Genomic DNA, 15,105 nt, shown 5'->3' with positions numbered 1-15,105 from the left:
ATTGCCTAATCTCATAGGTTTTTTATTGTTTTGAAAGCTAAGTTGTTAAGAGGTTTCAGCTCTGAGAAACAGATGAGGTTTTACAGCTTGGACTGATAGAAACATTACAAGCATGAGACTATGTGAAGCACACTAGTGCCATGTATTTTTTGTGTCCACTGTTAGTATTTAGTAAGTAAATGTTTTTGTTCAAGTATTCTTTCTTGGGTATTAATAAGTTGGTTTTAAAAACACTTTTCCTGTTTTTCTAAGTGTTGGAGTATAATAGAACTGAGCATAAGACTCTAGATGTTTTATTTTTTAAAGATTTTGCTGAACGTTTACATTCTGTGATGAGCTGTGTTGCATAACTACAGTTGTGCTTCATATACTCAAAGGCTTTGCCAGCAATCTGTGTTCAAGTTGGGTGTTTCTTCTATCCTGTGTTGCATCCAGGATTCAAAACACAACAGGATCTACCATTTATCTAAATTGCTATTTTTAACTTGTGCAAAACCACTGTTTTTCTGAGAGTTTATGGCTCTTACGTGTAACTGTGTATGTCCTAATTAAAACCTGGGCAGTTTAGGTAGATGGTAAATGTGTTTGCCATTTTGTTCCCTTTTCTAGCAATGGAAGACTTCCAATATTACTATTACAGGGAGATGTCCTGAACCCACTGTTTTTTTATGCAACCAGCAGCAATAGCACTCCGAAGATCTTTTGTAAAAAGATATATCTATGTTGCTTTTAAGTGATTGTCTGCTGATTGACTCAGTGAAGGGGTAAAAATAGATAGGGAGTTTGCCACGACACATTAGATACGTTAGGTCCCAATGACTTCATCTGAACATTTAGTTTCAGAATTCAGTAGCATTACAGTTGTTAGTGCCATATTTTCTTTCCTTTTGAGAAAAGGTACCCACTTTCTAAAGAAGAAATGAAAGGAAGATTAGAATCCCTACTAAGAGAAGCTAGTCTTCAAATGAACTGTATTTTAAAATGTTGCCTGAACTGTTCTGTCTTCCATAGCTATGTTTATTGTAGTTAATTGTGGCATCTGAGAGTATTGCTGTGCAGTAGGTTTCTGTTGCCTGTGCTATTAAACTCTCCTGTGCTATTAGACTGTCATCTTGTGTGCCTTTGGCCGTGCTCTCCCAAGAACTCCTGGGCAGGTGAAAGGACGGGAATGGTTTCAGTGGGATCAGCATGAACGGGATTCATCCTGTGCTAGCTGTCATCCACCTCTGTAAGCCGACATTGTGTAACTTCATAATGTAGACTTTCAAGCTTGAGACTTTGTATTTCAGGAAGGGATGTTAGAAGATCATGAACGGTGACAAACGCTTATGTCTAAATCTGGAGCTAAGGCTATTGGGCACAGCCTTCAGTGAGAGTGCTGAAGGGAAGCGGAAGGGCTACCTTCGATATAAAGAACACGTGCATAATAACATTGCTGTGTGGGCAGAATAAAGAGGGAGCTTTGGCCATTGCTCGGTGTAAAAACTGCTCTGGAGTCTTCGAACATCTTCAGTACTGTAGTGTTGTATCAAGGGAAGTAGTTACATGTGTTTCTCATGTAACAGGTCAAAACTATAAATGGTAAGCTTGTATTTCATGTTTGAACTGGGAAGCACACCTGTTCTAGTTTGTTATGAGCAGGTCTGAAAGCATTTAAGTAAAGCTTAAGAGGTTGACATTTTTATGAGAAGCAGATACGAAGAGTAGCCTAAAAAACCTCAGCTAAGACGACTGCTCCAGCAGCAAACATCTTGTGTGCACACATTAGAAGAAAACTACTATTTTGTCAAATATGACAATCTTATGTTAGAGGAGATAAAACATTTATTCTTCTCTACTGCAAGCATTTTAACTTCTTAACTTCCCTTCTGTTTTTGAGTGCCGATAAATACACCAGGGAACGGTCTTTGTTCTTCTAGTAATTCTTCTTATGAACCATCACAAGAGGAAAAGAGTGCTGAAGAAAAGATTGAGCACACTGTCTGTTTCATCAACATCTCTTGCGCAATAATTTTGATTTTAATGACCCTTCCCTGCTAAACACGTCTCTCTTAATCTTTGTACCTGATCTCCCTCATTCATTTTTCCTCATCTGGAGGATTTGAAAGGGGAGTATGTTTCACTGTAAATTCTCCAAAGCATTGAGGCACATTCAGGCAGGCCCTGTGCAGTACCAGTGACTGACTTAATAAAACAAAGCAACTGGCACAAAGAGCTGCCTTGCCTTATATTTCTAGTAGGTGTTCTGATCTTACAGCAGTCATTACCTTTGTGTTAGAGTAGGGTTTGGATCATTGACTGTGTAGAATATACTGCATATGTGTATTTTTTCTGTGGGTATAGAGTTCTGTATGGTAACTGGAATTCTTAATTTGTATTCTTCTTTCTGATCTGCTTTCCTTTTGTCCTAAAGGATAGAGGAAGGAAGTAGCTTATGTTGCAACAAGTTCCACAGTGATCTGCTGCAATACAAAGCACTGCAGGCTAAATTAGGGTTACATTCATGAGCCAAATATGCAGGGTGCTCAAAGGAACCCTAAACTTAAAAAATAAAATACAACAAAAAAATCTTCTTGATCAAGGTAATGCATACATAGGCAATGCATCTGAGAACTGCTGCACAGGAAAACTGATCTAGTCAAAGTCTTTTAGAAAACCTAGACTTTAGATACATTTTTTTCAAACGACATGTTCTGTGATATACAGTTTTTCTTGCCATATTTATCAAGTGAAGTGCATTCATGCAACAGTTTACAAATCTGTTAGGGAGTAGATCTCAGTGTGAATGTTTTTGAGCTTGGTCCAAGTCTTGGGTCCAAGTTTTCCCAATAAGATGGTATCAGAGAAGTACAGTGACACATACAGTAGCTTCCTTAGCATATTTCACAAATCCTTACAGGTAATAAATTCTTCCATCCTTTCCTAATGACAGACACTATTCCAATAGAACGTGTCAATGCTTTATGAGATATAGAAGCAACAGATGGTTATTTTGGATAAGAAGTGAAAGCTACCTAACCTGAATGTTGTAGGTAGAGAGGAAACAGTTGTTCAAATTGTAACTAATTAGTTTGTTGATTACATATTGAGACTAAAATCTGTTCTTATGTGCTCTGTATCTTTATTATCCAGCTATTATATTTCTAGAAAAATAACTTAGCTTCTCTTGTCAGAAATAGCTTTCCTAAAGCACAACTACAAAAACTTTGTGCTTATCTCGTGGGTTTGTTATGTTTTTATTATTTTACTTTAAATAGACCTAAAAATAGCGATCCTGTGTCTTTACCCTTCAAGATAGGTGGTATTGAGAAGAAAAGAAACACCGCAAATATCAGCCGCAAAGTTCTAATGATTTTGATCACTGTATTAAATGATCAGATGTTCTGATTTTTTGTTCTGATTTTTAGATAGCTATGTTAAATGAAGATATTGTATAGAGCTGTAACTCTTCTAAGATTGTGACGCATGCCTTGTTATGCACAATAAAAGCAATAGCTGCTGTGTGGACTCATCAATGGCTTTTTTCTTGTTTTAAATAACTTTGTTCCCAAAAGGACAGTGTGCATTCAGTATTGCTTACAATGTTTTCTGGATAGAAGCTTCGGCAGAGAGAACCTGTTAATTTGCCTTGAATGAAAGAAGACTTGACACCCTTCTTTGGTTACTGAACCATCTCCTCAAAAACGATGAAAGAGATGAGTAGAAGGCCACCACACTTCATGTGTCTTTATTGCAAAACTGTACACAGCTTTTTTTTACTCCCACTCCTTCCAAATTCAGTCTCCCTGTTGGGAAAAGAGGCAGGGGAATTTTCTTCCATTTCTACTTTAAAGCTTATGTATGTTTAGATGAAATGTAATACAGACAAAGTAACCTCTAGCTGCCCTCAAGGGTGCCCAGCAATTGTACTGTGGCAGAGGGCATGGGCAGGGATGCACGTGAGACTGTCCTGTCTTTACTGGAATTTCTCCAGAGATTTGTTACAAACCATGAGATAATGCTAGAGCTATGAAAAGTAACTTAGGAGTAGAAATGTCACCTGGTCTTAATAGTAGAAACATACCCGAACCTAGCTGTAGCTTTTGATTCTTCTACATTGTTTTCCCCTATTTCTGCTATGTATAACTGTATGTAATTGTTAAATGCTTTTCCAGATGAACTGGACATGTTAATGTGAATATTTTCCTAATGCAGTAGAACACTTGTCTCTTGAAATGATCCTAGTAACCCTTAGTGTTCTATATGTCATTGCTATGAATAAAAACATACTGGATTTAAATTTGGGAGCGCAATATTCATGTGTAAATTTAATGTAGAAACAGATTGTCTTGGAAAAGCTTAGCTTTCAGTTAAGCTAAATCCTGAAATGGGAGTGAGAATTACTAGGTAAATTATGCTTCCTCCTCTTTGACAGTTTGATGTATCTGCAAATCAAAGCACTTACCTGGAAGTTTGCGGCTGGTGCAACAGTTACAGTGCATTTCATAGCATCAAATACGGCGGTTGAACGACACCTTGCTATGTTGCTGTAGGGTAGCTGTGTGTTGACTGTAGGACAACAGCTGTCTAAGTAATCTGAGCCTCTAGGGAACTGGCTTAATTGCCCAACAGGCTTATTTTAACACAGGCCATGATGCTTCAGGGGACAAACAAAAATCCTCCACTAGGGCTAAGCTTTTAGTTGAGGTAAAATACTAGAGCTTCAAAAGGAGGGGTATTGCCTCTGCCTTTACTGTTCAACAACTTATTCGTGCAAGTACTGCTGTTTTTGTTTGGTTTATAAATCGGTACAGCTCTGCTCTGTTTCTTGTTCCTGAAGCTTCTGATTTCAATTGGAGTAATGCTCAAGGTTTGGGACTGAGTGGATGAATGAGAAGGCTGGGCACTCTTTGAAATTGAGAAAGGAACAGAATCAACTGGAAAACAAAAAGTCCCAATGAAAAGACAAGAATTAAGTTCATCATTGAATTTTAGGGCAGTGTTCACATACAAGTTTCTCTCAGCTTTTCATGCAATTCTAATGCTACATCCTGCTTGAATAAATTAAAAAATAAATCTAATTCCCTGACAGCTGTCTTAAGGGCAGAAATAATGCACTTCACCCACTGTACAAGAACCAGTATATGGATTAGTTAGAAGCTGGGTGTCAGGTTTTGGTGTTATGTTTTTGTGTTGTTTGTGTTCGTTTTTTTTTCTTTTTAAAAAGACTTCTAAACTGAACCACTGAAGTGAAGGTGGTGGGGGGAGGACCAACAGAAATATATGGAATTAAAATGAATAAGTGATTGTATAGCAGCAAAAACTAGCATCTAGTTTCCTATGTATTTCTCTGAAAGTTGATTCCATCATCCTGCTGGATAGAACTTCAGTCGAAGCTTCCTTTTTCTGTTATTAATGTTTTATTTTTCTGTGTGTTTGTGTATTCTGATGTAGCACAGCTTAAATGAGTGGGCATTTGGGTGGCTAGATATTTAAAAAGAGGGGGGGAAAAGTAAATCTGTATTTCCATCAAACTGTAGGGTAAGATGACCTTCAATTCTGTTCTATTACAAAGTGCTTTGTAAAACTTCCACTGTCTTAAATGTGGGAGGCTATTCGCTTTGCTGACTGCAAAGAAGAGAGGTGTACATATTCAAATAGATGTGTCAGAGAAGGGAAGGTGTTAGCACGTTGGCTGTTGATCTGCGCAGTTCTGCAATGTTAAAGGAAGGGGGTGGGAGGGAACTCTGGGTTTAGCTTGGGTTCTTTCTGCTCCTTTGCCTCCCTTCTTGCGGGTTTTTGGGTGGTTGGTTGGTTGGTGAGTTGTTTGTTGTGTGTGTTTTTGGTATTATGTTGCTGCCAATGCTATTACTTGTTAATAATAGAATGTCAGTTTGCACTTCTGTTTGTTAGACTTGAGGGAAAAGCTGGTAAGCAGAAAAATGTAAATATTTGTTGAAGCTGCATACAGCAAAAATTCCAGAATGTTTTCTGGCAACGCACAACAGACGAGCAGTGCATTGGGATTTTTGGCTGTATTTGGAAACTGGCTGTGTTGGGTGTTTTTGGGTTGATACTGGAAGAGCTGCAGTGTAGTGGAAGTCAAAGGCTAAATATGAAAAGACTTTTCTTTTACCTGCTAGCAGGTAGCAGAGAACTGTGAAAACAATACATTGGTGGTGGAGACAAAGAAAGATTGAGAAGTTGGAGCAGGGATTAAAGCAGTACTGACTTGTAGGGAGTTCCATGTTTGATTTCTGTCAAAAAAGACACTGGTGAATTTAAAAGGTAGCTGAGATGCTGAGATGTGCCAGTGAGTTCCACCACAGTTGTCAGAACTCTGAAATGGAGAAGTGAAACTGCTCTGTATGGCATCTGACCCCACCTATGCCAAGTAACTGTTTTTTTGATACTGTGTGCTAGTGTTTTGTCTGATGTTAAGAAATAAATAAGACATTTGTGTATTGGTATAAAACCAGCACTACTTAACAGGGATTAAAAAAAAATACAAGCCTTCATGTAAAAGCCTTCATGTAAAGTATTTCATGTAAACTTTATGTTAAATGAATTTTTAAAATGCAATTTTCAATTACATTCTTGTTTCCTTTTGAGTTTTCCCATGAGGAGAAATCTACTTATAGGAAACAAAATACTAGGTTGTATGCATAGTTTGTGCAAATATGTTCGTAACGTGAACAAGTTGTAAACTTCTGTATTTCTGTAAGCTACTATAATATTGAATGAAAGTACAGAAAAAAATGACATTTTTCACAGTTTACTATAAATTTTGTAATAGGAAAAATCATTTTTCAGACACAGGCTTCATGTCCTATTGATCGCAGACCATTTCAAGCAGTATGTAGGCTTAATGCGTTAGAAGATCAGATAAAGGTAAGTTTTAGACTTATTTTCTTGAATAGCACATAAGATATGCTGCAAGATTTTGTTCATATGTCTATGTTTAATAAGGTTTCCTAATAAAATAATTGTAGCTTTAACTTTTGTATTATATATTTGAAGCTAGGAATTATTCTTGTTTTTTCAAACAAAATATATGCAATGTTGTGTAAAAGTTACAGTATAATAATAATAGTAACAAGAAGTAATAGTGATACAGGAATAATGTTGGTATTAGTCATATATAACTTTGAGCATCCCTGATATATCCAGGAATAGAAGTTTAGTAATTGGTCTCAAAGTATTTTTTTAACTAGGTTTTTTATGTAATTGGTATATTGATTACCATGCAATCTTGTATGTTCATAGTCTTCAATTCATAGAAGAAAAACTAGTTAAAGCAAGAGGAAACAATTAATGCTAAGCCTTGGTGAATGTAAATTTCTGAATCTGTTCACCTTTCTGTTCTTCTGAATAACACTGCTGGTTGCACATAGATGATCTTGAATAGATGCAATAGATGATCGTGAAAATATGTATTGAAAAACGCTAATATTTCTGTGCTCAGCTCTGAGACTCTGTGGCAAAGTTGTGGTTATAAGTAATTCCTAAGCTGCTGGCTTTGAATTTTGCTGTGTTTAGCAAACAGGCTCCCTCTAGCCATTTCTTGTTCTTCCAGAACAAGAAGCCTCAGGTAGTCAGCTGCAAAGCGACCAGACTGGCAGCCACAGATATTTCCTTCTCAGGGAAAACCAAAAATGGTATTTTCTGCTCTAAAGAATCACAGAAGCAGTAGAAACCAGATAAACTAAAGTTTTAATTTGGAAGAATTTCAAGGCCATATCAAAACTTAGTCTGAAGGGTTCTTTGTTTACAGAAGTACACTATAAAAAGTAGACAAAGAACAAGGGTCCTGATCTCAAAAGGGGCTGTAGGGATAGAGAAACATTGGCACAGTGGTCAATGTTAGCAGGGGTAATATCAGCACATAGACAGCTTATCCACTGTGATATTCATAATTAGAATGCTAATAGCTTCAGAAATTACATATAAAGTCAAGATTGTAGAATAAGGAAATATAAAAATGTCTAATGAAAGTGTAATCACTAAAGTAACTTCATAGTATGTAATAAAGATTGTGTTATGTTCTCAGAATTTTGAAAATTGGAGGGGGAATGTTATATGAAATCCGTAACTTACATTACTTTAGAGGAGAATTGGATTTTTTTTTTAATGATTAGGAAGCATTAGAAATTGAATGTAAGTTCAGCATTTTCCAAAGCTGACCTTTAGGTATTCAGGTCAACCAACTTAGTTTAAATTTTTTCCGTTACCAAACTATCAAAGAAAATGCATAGCTTTGAGGTACTTGCCATGGCAGGCTGAATGGTCAGGGAATTTTGGAGTTGTGGAATTACTGTGCATTTCTGGCACAGTCAATATATGTATCAAGGTGTGTTTTGTTTTTGTTTTGTTTCTTTTTGAAATCTGTGAATTGAGAAATTAAGGAATTTATGATTTGAGAGTTTCAAGTCCTTCTGCTTGAACTTATTTTTCTGTAGACCTTAAAAGACTTTGAATGTATTCAAAGCCCATGTTTATTGAGATTCTAGCCTGGATCAACTTTATTTTTCAATTCAGGTTCAGGTAAAACAACAGCAAAGGAAGAAGGAAGAGGAAAACTGTGCCTGCAATAAGGAAAAATATAGCCATACAAAGATGAGAAGTTTCCTGAGGTTGGTAGCGCACTTAATGTAAAACATTCTAATTTGGAATATCCAGAATATAAGTTGAAATCTTATAAAATTTATAGCCTGGAATTTTTTAATAAAGTTTACTGATCTATTTCCAACAAATATTCTGGCAAGCAATAAGTAAGGAGCAACATATTTCTTGCATTCAGACCTGGAAGTAGCATTTTTATCAAGCACATCTGACAAATTTCTTACTAATTTTAATTAATATGTTTGTGGCTAGGACATGGTTTAATAATACCAATCTTCAATTATCTAAAGGGACAACCGCTTTTTTTCTTGTGTGTTACAATAAATAGTGGTGGTGTTCCAAGTTTTAGTATAAAACAGCTGTAGTCAACTACAGCTTTCAGTCTAGTGAGTCTGAGATGGAAGTATGGAAATGCCATTCATGTTTTGAAAAATTTTGTCACATTTGTATTGTATAAAATAAAGTTTGGGATTACACAGATAAATTTCACTAAATAGTGATAACCTTAAGCCAGCATTTAATTGAGTATATGATGTATGCAGTGTCCTTGAGGTTAAATTTGAAGCACACTTCACTACAGAAAAGATAACTTGGAAGTAAATTACCATTTTTTGGCTATTATTAGAAAATAAATAAAATTGATCTTTGCAACTCTCTGAATCACCTTTGACTTCAATATTCTTTTAATATTTACGTAAGCAGTTTGTGACACCTGTCACAAGTTGCCATGAAAGAAAGCAGAATTAAGCATTCAGATTTAATACAGGAAATTAACTTCTGTTGTGTACGTGGATTCTTTTCATCCTCAAGCTTTTCGAGGCATTTAAGTCATGGAGGATGATATACTGGATACAAGTTCAGGTTTTAATAGCAGTCAGAATGTTGGTTTACGAGCGTAAAATAAAAATTCCTTGAAACAGGAACTGTTTTTGTTTGGGTGTATATACTCATAATTTAGGTATGCCCATAAATGTTGCTGCTTTTCTAATATCTTTTGTTAATCTCACAGAAGAGCTCTATATCCAAACAGAGGGCCTTTTACAGCAAAATTGAGCGAAGTTGTGAAGAAAAAATACAGTAAGTCGTTATTTTTTCTCTATTTGCTGGAAAAGCTGCATTTTATTATGGAACTCTAGAAGTACTTTTCTTGATGGGGTAATTTTTTGTATTATTATTGTTTACATTTGCACTTCTAAACCAAATGCCAAGGAACAGAAGCTTGGAGAGTAAGAAAAGAAAGCTGCAATATCTGGCATTACTATACTCATTTTTCTGGCAAGACTACCTCTTCAACTTCAGTCACAAGTGAATTGGATTTGGTTTCAGCATGAATCATTTTCTGTGACAGATAGTTAATGCACAACTAACGATAAGCAAAGAAACAGAAGATTTTGCTGAGGGTTCAGGAACAAGAAGCACTTGGCAGTATTTTGGGGGTAACATTTTGAGAGGGTTGGTTGATGGGTATTGTGTTCTGAGTGTGTTTGTAACGCCTGAAGTTAAGCAAGTATCTGAAGAGGTAAAAACTGGTCGATGTTATAAAAAGCTATTGTGAAGGTATGTACATTTTAATTTTACTGAATTTATGTGTGAACACATTGTAAATAAACTTCAGATACATTTTCGTTACCATCTCATTTCATTAATGATTTTGACAAACAATTAAGAACTAATATATTTAAGTTAAGATCAAAAGTTTTGCTTCTTATTTCTCACAGGTAATATTTTGTATGACAAACGAAACAGGAAAGCTTTGTCTGTGAAGATAAACAAGGTTGGTTCTGATGATGAGACATTTGTAAACATTTTTTTCATAAAAGCATTTTTTTAACTACCTTTCTGCTTATTTTTAGTTAACTTTTTCTATTCGTTAATTCTAGTATGATCCAAACCTTTTTAGTTTGTCTTGTTTTGTCTTGAAGGAAGCTCTTAGAACATAGTACTAGGTTATATGAGGTTCTCTCCCAGATATTTTTGTAGTGGTATGTATTTTCATTTAAATTACATTGTTATAAGACTCTGTAACCTCTTTTCATCTTTCTTCATCAAATGAAGGTGGGATCAGCTGCAAGCTCTTAACCTAAGTATCACTATATGAAGGATATGAAAGTTTTCATTATTTTTATGAAAATGCTTAGATGTAATTAACTAAGTAATTTGGTTAATATTATTTGTCCAATAAGCCATGGACATTCTAGTTTGCACCAAGGTGGCTTTTAACGGGAGATTACTTTAGGAATGTTTGCATTCCCAGGCTTCTTGTTTTGTTCATAAATTTTAACCTATAATATAAATTCCACTTACAATAAGTAAAGAGCTATAAAGACTCTGTTCTTTGCTTTGTTTTCCCTCCTTTCAGAAGTATTTCAGGTCTATGTGACACAAGCTGGTGATCAATGATCTCCTGATCGCAGGAAAATTATACCTGTATTACCTGTATATAGTTATACCTGTAAATATATTTGCATGAAATAGTTGTAAGTAATTGATTTCATTTTTAAGTGTAAATGTTGCTGTCCATTATTTTGTCTTACCTAAGTTTGAAAAGGAGGAAAGTCTGTGTTCAAGTCCTTATTTTGCCTGCTGCCTTGTTTCATGTAATGTTATGGGCACATACTTTGTCAGCTGACTTTCAGTAGCTGGTGGCCTGAGTGGTCATGTTTATTTGGTACTTATACACCATCATTCTTAGGGCTACCTTTAACTCCAGCCTTCCTCTTCTAGGTCAGGTATTTAGAAATTTTGGTTCTGTCACCATGTAAAGCTAAAGTAAAGCTTTCATTGATTTCAAGAGGTTTTGAACTGGAAAGATAGGGCTGAGTGGTAGATCGAGCACTAATTTAGCTTCAAGATTGATGAAAACTTTCATATCTTGTTTCAGTGATTTATTATACAGGTGAATAGCATCAATATCTCAAACAGTACCTGTTACAGAAAACATACATGAACAGAAGTAGAGATAAATCCCACAAACCTTTGGGAGGAGGTACAGAGCTCAATTATACACTGTATGTTCAAAAGTTGAAAGAAAGCACTGATTTACTAACAGCCACTTCATAAAGGTATTTACAGGACACTTGGATATCCTTTTTTGATGGAGGGAGAAATGCTAGTGTTAAAATTCAGAATATCTTTAAAATAAAGCATTTTGGAAAACAGCATGTTAGGAGGAACTTAACTATTACTTACAGTGATGAAATAGGGCATGCTCCGAAGTTTGATAGAGCATGTAGAAAATGACTACACGCTTGAGTGCACATTTACATATGTCTTATTACAAAGCTTATTTTTCTTCAGAGTAAATATTTGCTGAAAGACCCTGTAAGTTTCCATCTTAAAATACGACTGGTAGGGAGTGAACAGGAACGTTTCAGACAAATTCAGGTTGACATTAGCCCTTTAGGTGATATGATACAAGTGGCAAAAACAGGTCACTGTAGATATGTGTGTCAGTTTGGTAGTCTGGAAGCAGCGTCTGGAGGATTATTGTTCAGATTTTTTTCTATTGCAGCCAGCCCAGAGCACAGCAATAGCAACAGAGTCATGCTGTTTTCTGAATACAATGAAAAGGCAATGCACTAGCATACAATGTTTTTGTTAGGCATTGTTAGTAACTGAAATAGAAAGTGGTATTTGATGAAATATGAAGCTGATTCTGAGTATTGTCTCATTGTGTGAGGGTGCAGTAAACAGCCACACCAGTCAACTTTGAATTTTCTAATTCTACCTGAAGGCAAAGAAGAATCCCAGCTCTTATATCAGGTTTTCTTGTTAGTTTGAAACCAAACATGCAATGAACTGCTCTGAAGGGGTCTGTCTGAGGGGGCTGGCGTTGTACTTACTGTGGTTCATTAGGTAGCAGAAAGGGGAGTTGTGAAATAGTAAAGATTGGGCTTCTTTATGTGTAATTTCTTTATGAAGCATTAAAGATTGTGCTGTGGAAAGACGATTTAAAAAATGAACTTTATCTGCAAAGAGCAGGTGTTGAAAATTTAGAGACTGAATAGAGCAAACTTGTTTGATGTAATGGCAATTCTCAGTGTAAAACTATGGGGCTACTATGGTGCCAACTTCATGTGAGCTAAAGCCTAGCTGACATTTAATTTCAATGCATCTTTATGCGCTAAATGCTAATTATTTCATTTTGGATGTTTTTAATTGTAGCCCAGAAGAAAGACCTGCTGGAATGAGTGCTTCAGGACTAATTTCTATAGTACGCTTCCGGCCGGTGGTAGCCATGAAGAATCCTTTCTTAGCTGTAGAAATGACTGGTTAGTGTATAAGAGCGTGCAATATGAAGTGATGAGTTACTATATTGTAGATACTATAGTTCCTTCTGCTTCTATCTGTATATTACTGCCTTGAAATATTTTGAAGTTCAACAGCTTTTATATCATGGCAAAAGATAAACACAAACACTTCAAAATTGGTACAGTTAAATCAACATCCCAATATCTGTTGTGTGTTCAGCATAAAATACTTAAACGTGTGCTTTTAATCTCATTGATTTAATAGGAATTTAGCTGATATTTAAAGTCTTTGCAAAATTGAAGCCTTGAATAGGAAAGTGCTAGTCCTGGTATTACAACAGTGGTTAGTAAAATTGTTAACAGTAAACCTCCTGTTCTGTAGCAGAAACAACTGTTTCTGTTGTTGCTCCATGACTCTAAAAGAAACACTTTAAATGTACATGAAGTAATTTTGCTTTGTGAACCTAATACTTAAGATGGAGCATGACAAATATTTATGATTGAGAAGGCAGAAGAAAAAGAACAGATGAAGAATGGTCTAGAATAACATTATTTGGATAATACAGACTCAAAGGAAAAATTAGTCTGTGTTTTCAACAGTCTATAAATGAAAAATCCTTTTTGCCATGCACATGACAGTATTAATTTGTCAGGGATACAAAGTTTTTCCATCTTTCAATCCCCCCCCCCCCCCCCCCCCCCCCCCCCAGAAGACACATTTCATCTCCTGTTTTGTGTTCACTCTGCCTAAAAGTTTATTTAGGACTTCTCTTATGTTTACAAGTATATGGTTTAGAAGGAAAAGTATACTTTCATCATAACTGTTGAAAGTTGTAATACAGTTAGATTTAAAAATTAGTAACTGATAGAAGCAGATATTGAAATACAAAATCAGACAAGGTTATTTTAAATGTCATGAAATTTGTATTTTAGTACAGAATTCACGGAAGTCAATGCAGCGATCAGCCAGAAGAGACAAGAACTGGAATTGTCCTGTTCATCTGTGCTTGCTAGAGTTGAAAGGTACAAGTTCTGTATTCATAGTGCAATGGATCTTAATATATTACTTCAAGCTTGGAATTTGATTAAATTCAAATTGCTTTTCAGGTAGAATATCATTTGATCATAAAACTAAACTGTGTTTGTGTGTAAGTTGCTAATCCTTTTGTATTTGCTGCATGCTATTTTTATGTAAATAGTTTCTGTATACTGTAGTTCTTTTTTGATACTTAGGATGAGCATAGTAACTCCATTTACTTATGCATCTTTGTCGCTTTTTCACAAAAATGAGAGCTTAAATGTCTTTTCTGTTACTTAGAAGGTACTGTAAATGTGTTCTTTAAATTATTTCTATCATTAGAAATCAGACTACATTTGCATTATTTGAAGATTGATTCTGATTCCTCTTTGCCCCCAAACTTCCTTCATGGATTGGTTTTGACACTTTTCTGTAAGAAGAATTTTATCAAATGAAGCAGAACGTAATTTTTTTTTTGTCAGAGAGTAAATGAGTGTTAAAATGTATTATAAGGGTGTTTTCTTGAATATAAAACAAAAGCATAAAAATAACAGATGAAAAAAAAAGGTTCAGTCAGTGATATTAATTTCATTACATACCTCTAACTGTCTTTGGCATAAAACAGGCTAAAGAAAATAGAGTAAGTAAAGGGGATTTTTAATTAAAATTAAAAGCCACATGTAGTATTTAAATAATGAGTTTGTTTGGTTTTTACATACGTTTTTCCTTATGGGAAGTTCCATTCCAACTTAGTGGTAATTTTAAAATTCTTTTTTCCCCCGGGTTTGCTCTTCTGGTGTGGGAGTCTGAATAAACACATATTTAGTGTGCTCAAAAAGAAAGAAAAGGAAAAGAAAAAAGTGACTAAATTGATGTGATGTGTAGACTGTTTTTCATTTTTTTCTGCAGAAAAGGCAGTTCTTCCATTGAAGTGCTAGATCAGTGTTCAGGATTTTATTTCCAGTAGTATAGCCTACTGATTTGGTGTAGGTTGCTTGTGTTACAGTTCTGTTTGACTTTGAAGAAAGCCAAGTGTATGTTCCTTTGACATAGCATACTTTCTTCAAACTGTTTGAGTAGATTAGGCCTTAATGTAAGCTTGAAAGAAGGAAAGTTTTGTTCTCTATTGTCTTTGCCTTTCTCTTCAACTGTAATGAAGCAGGAAGTGTCATGCTTGTGTAATGGTTTTGTGCATTGTTTCTAAAACTTCCTACAAACAACTAAAACAACTAATGT

General features: G+C 35.3%; 1 protein-coding gene across 3 annotated transcripts in view; it reads left to right on the top strand.

Moving 5' to 3' along the window:
- Positions 1–15,105, top strand: part of SCAF11 (SR-related CTD associated factor 11) — a 47,957-nt gene that overhangs the window by 18,197 nt on the left and 14,655 nt on the right. For all 3 annotated transcript variants that reach the window (XM_040551756.1, XM_040551777.1, XM_040551766.1), the window contains exons 4-9: positions 6,793–6,870; positions 8,518–8,612; positions 9,611–9,678; positions 10,320–10,375; positions 12,766–12,872; positions 13,785–13,874. In XM_040551756.1, the coding sequence (XP_040407690.1) occupies positions 6,793–6,870; positions 8,518–8,612; positions 9,611–9,678; positions 10,320–10,375; positions 12,766–12,872; positions 13,785–13,874 (494 nt within the window). The remainder of the gene's footprint in view (positions 1–6,792; positions 6,871–8,517; positions 8,613–9,610; positions 9,679–10,319; positions 10,376–12,765; positions 12,873–13,784; positions 13,875–15,105) is intronic.

Source organism: Cygnus olor, chromosome 1 (genome assembly GCF_009769625.2).
Source record: "Cygnus olor isolate bCygOlo1 chromosome 1, bCygOlo1.pri.v2, whole genome shotgun sequence".
NCBI classification, from domain to species: Eukaryota; Metazoa; Chordata; class Aves; order Anseriformes; family Anatidae; genus Cygnus; species Cygnus olor.
The sequence above is the reverse complement of the archived record's forward strand: the minus strand, read 5'-3'. Positions and strand labels throughout refer to the sequence as shown.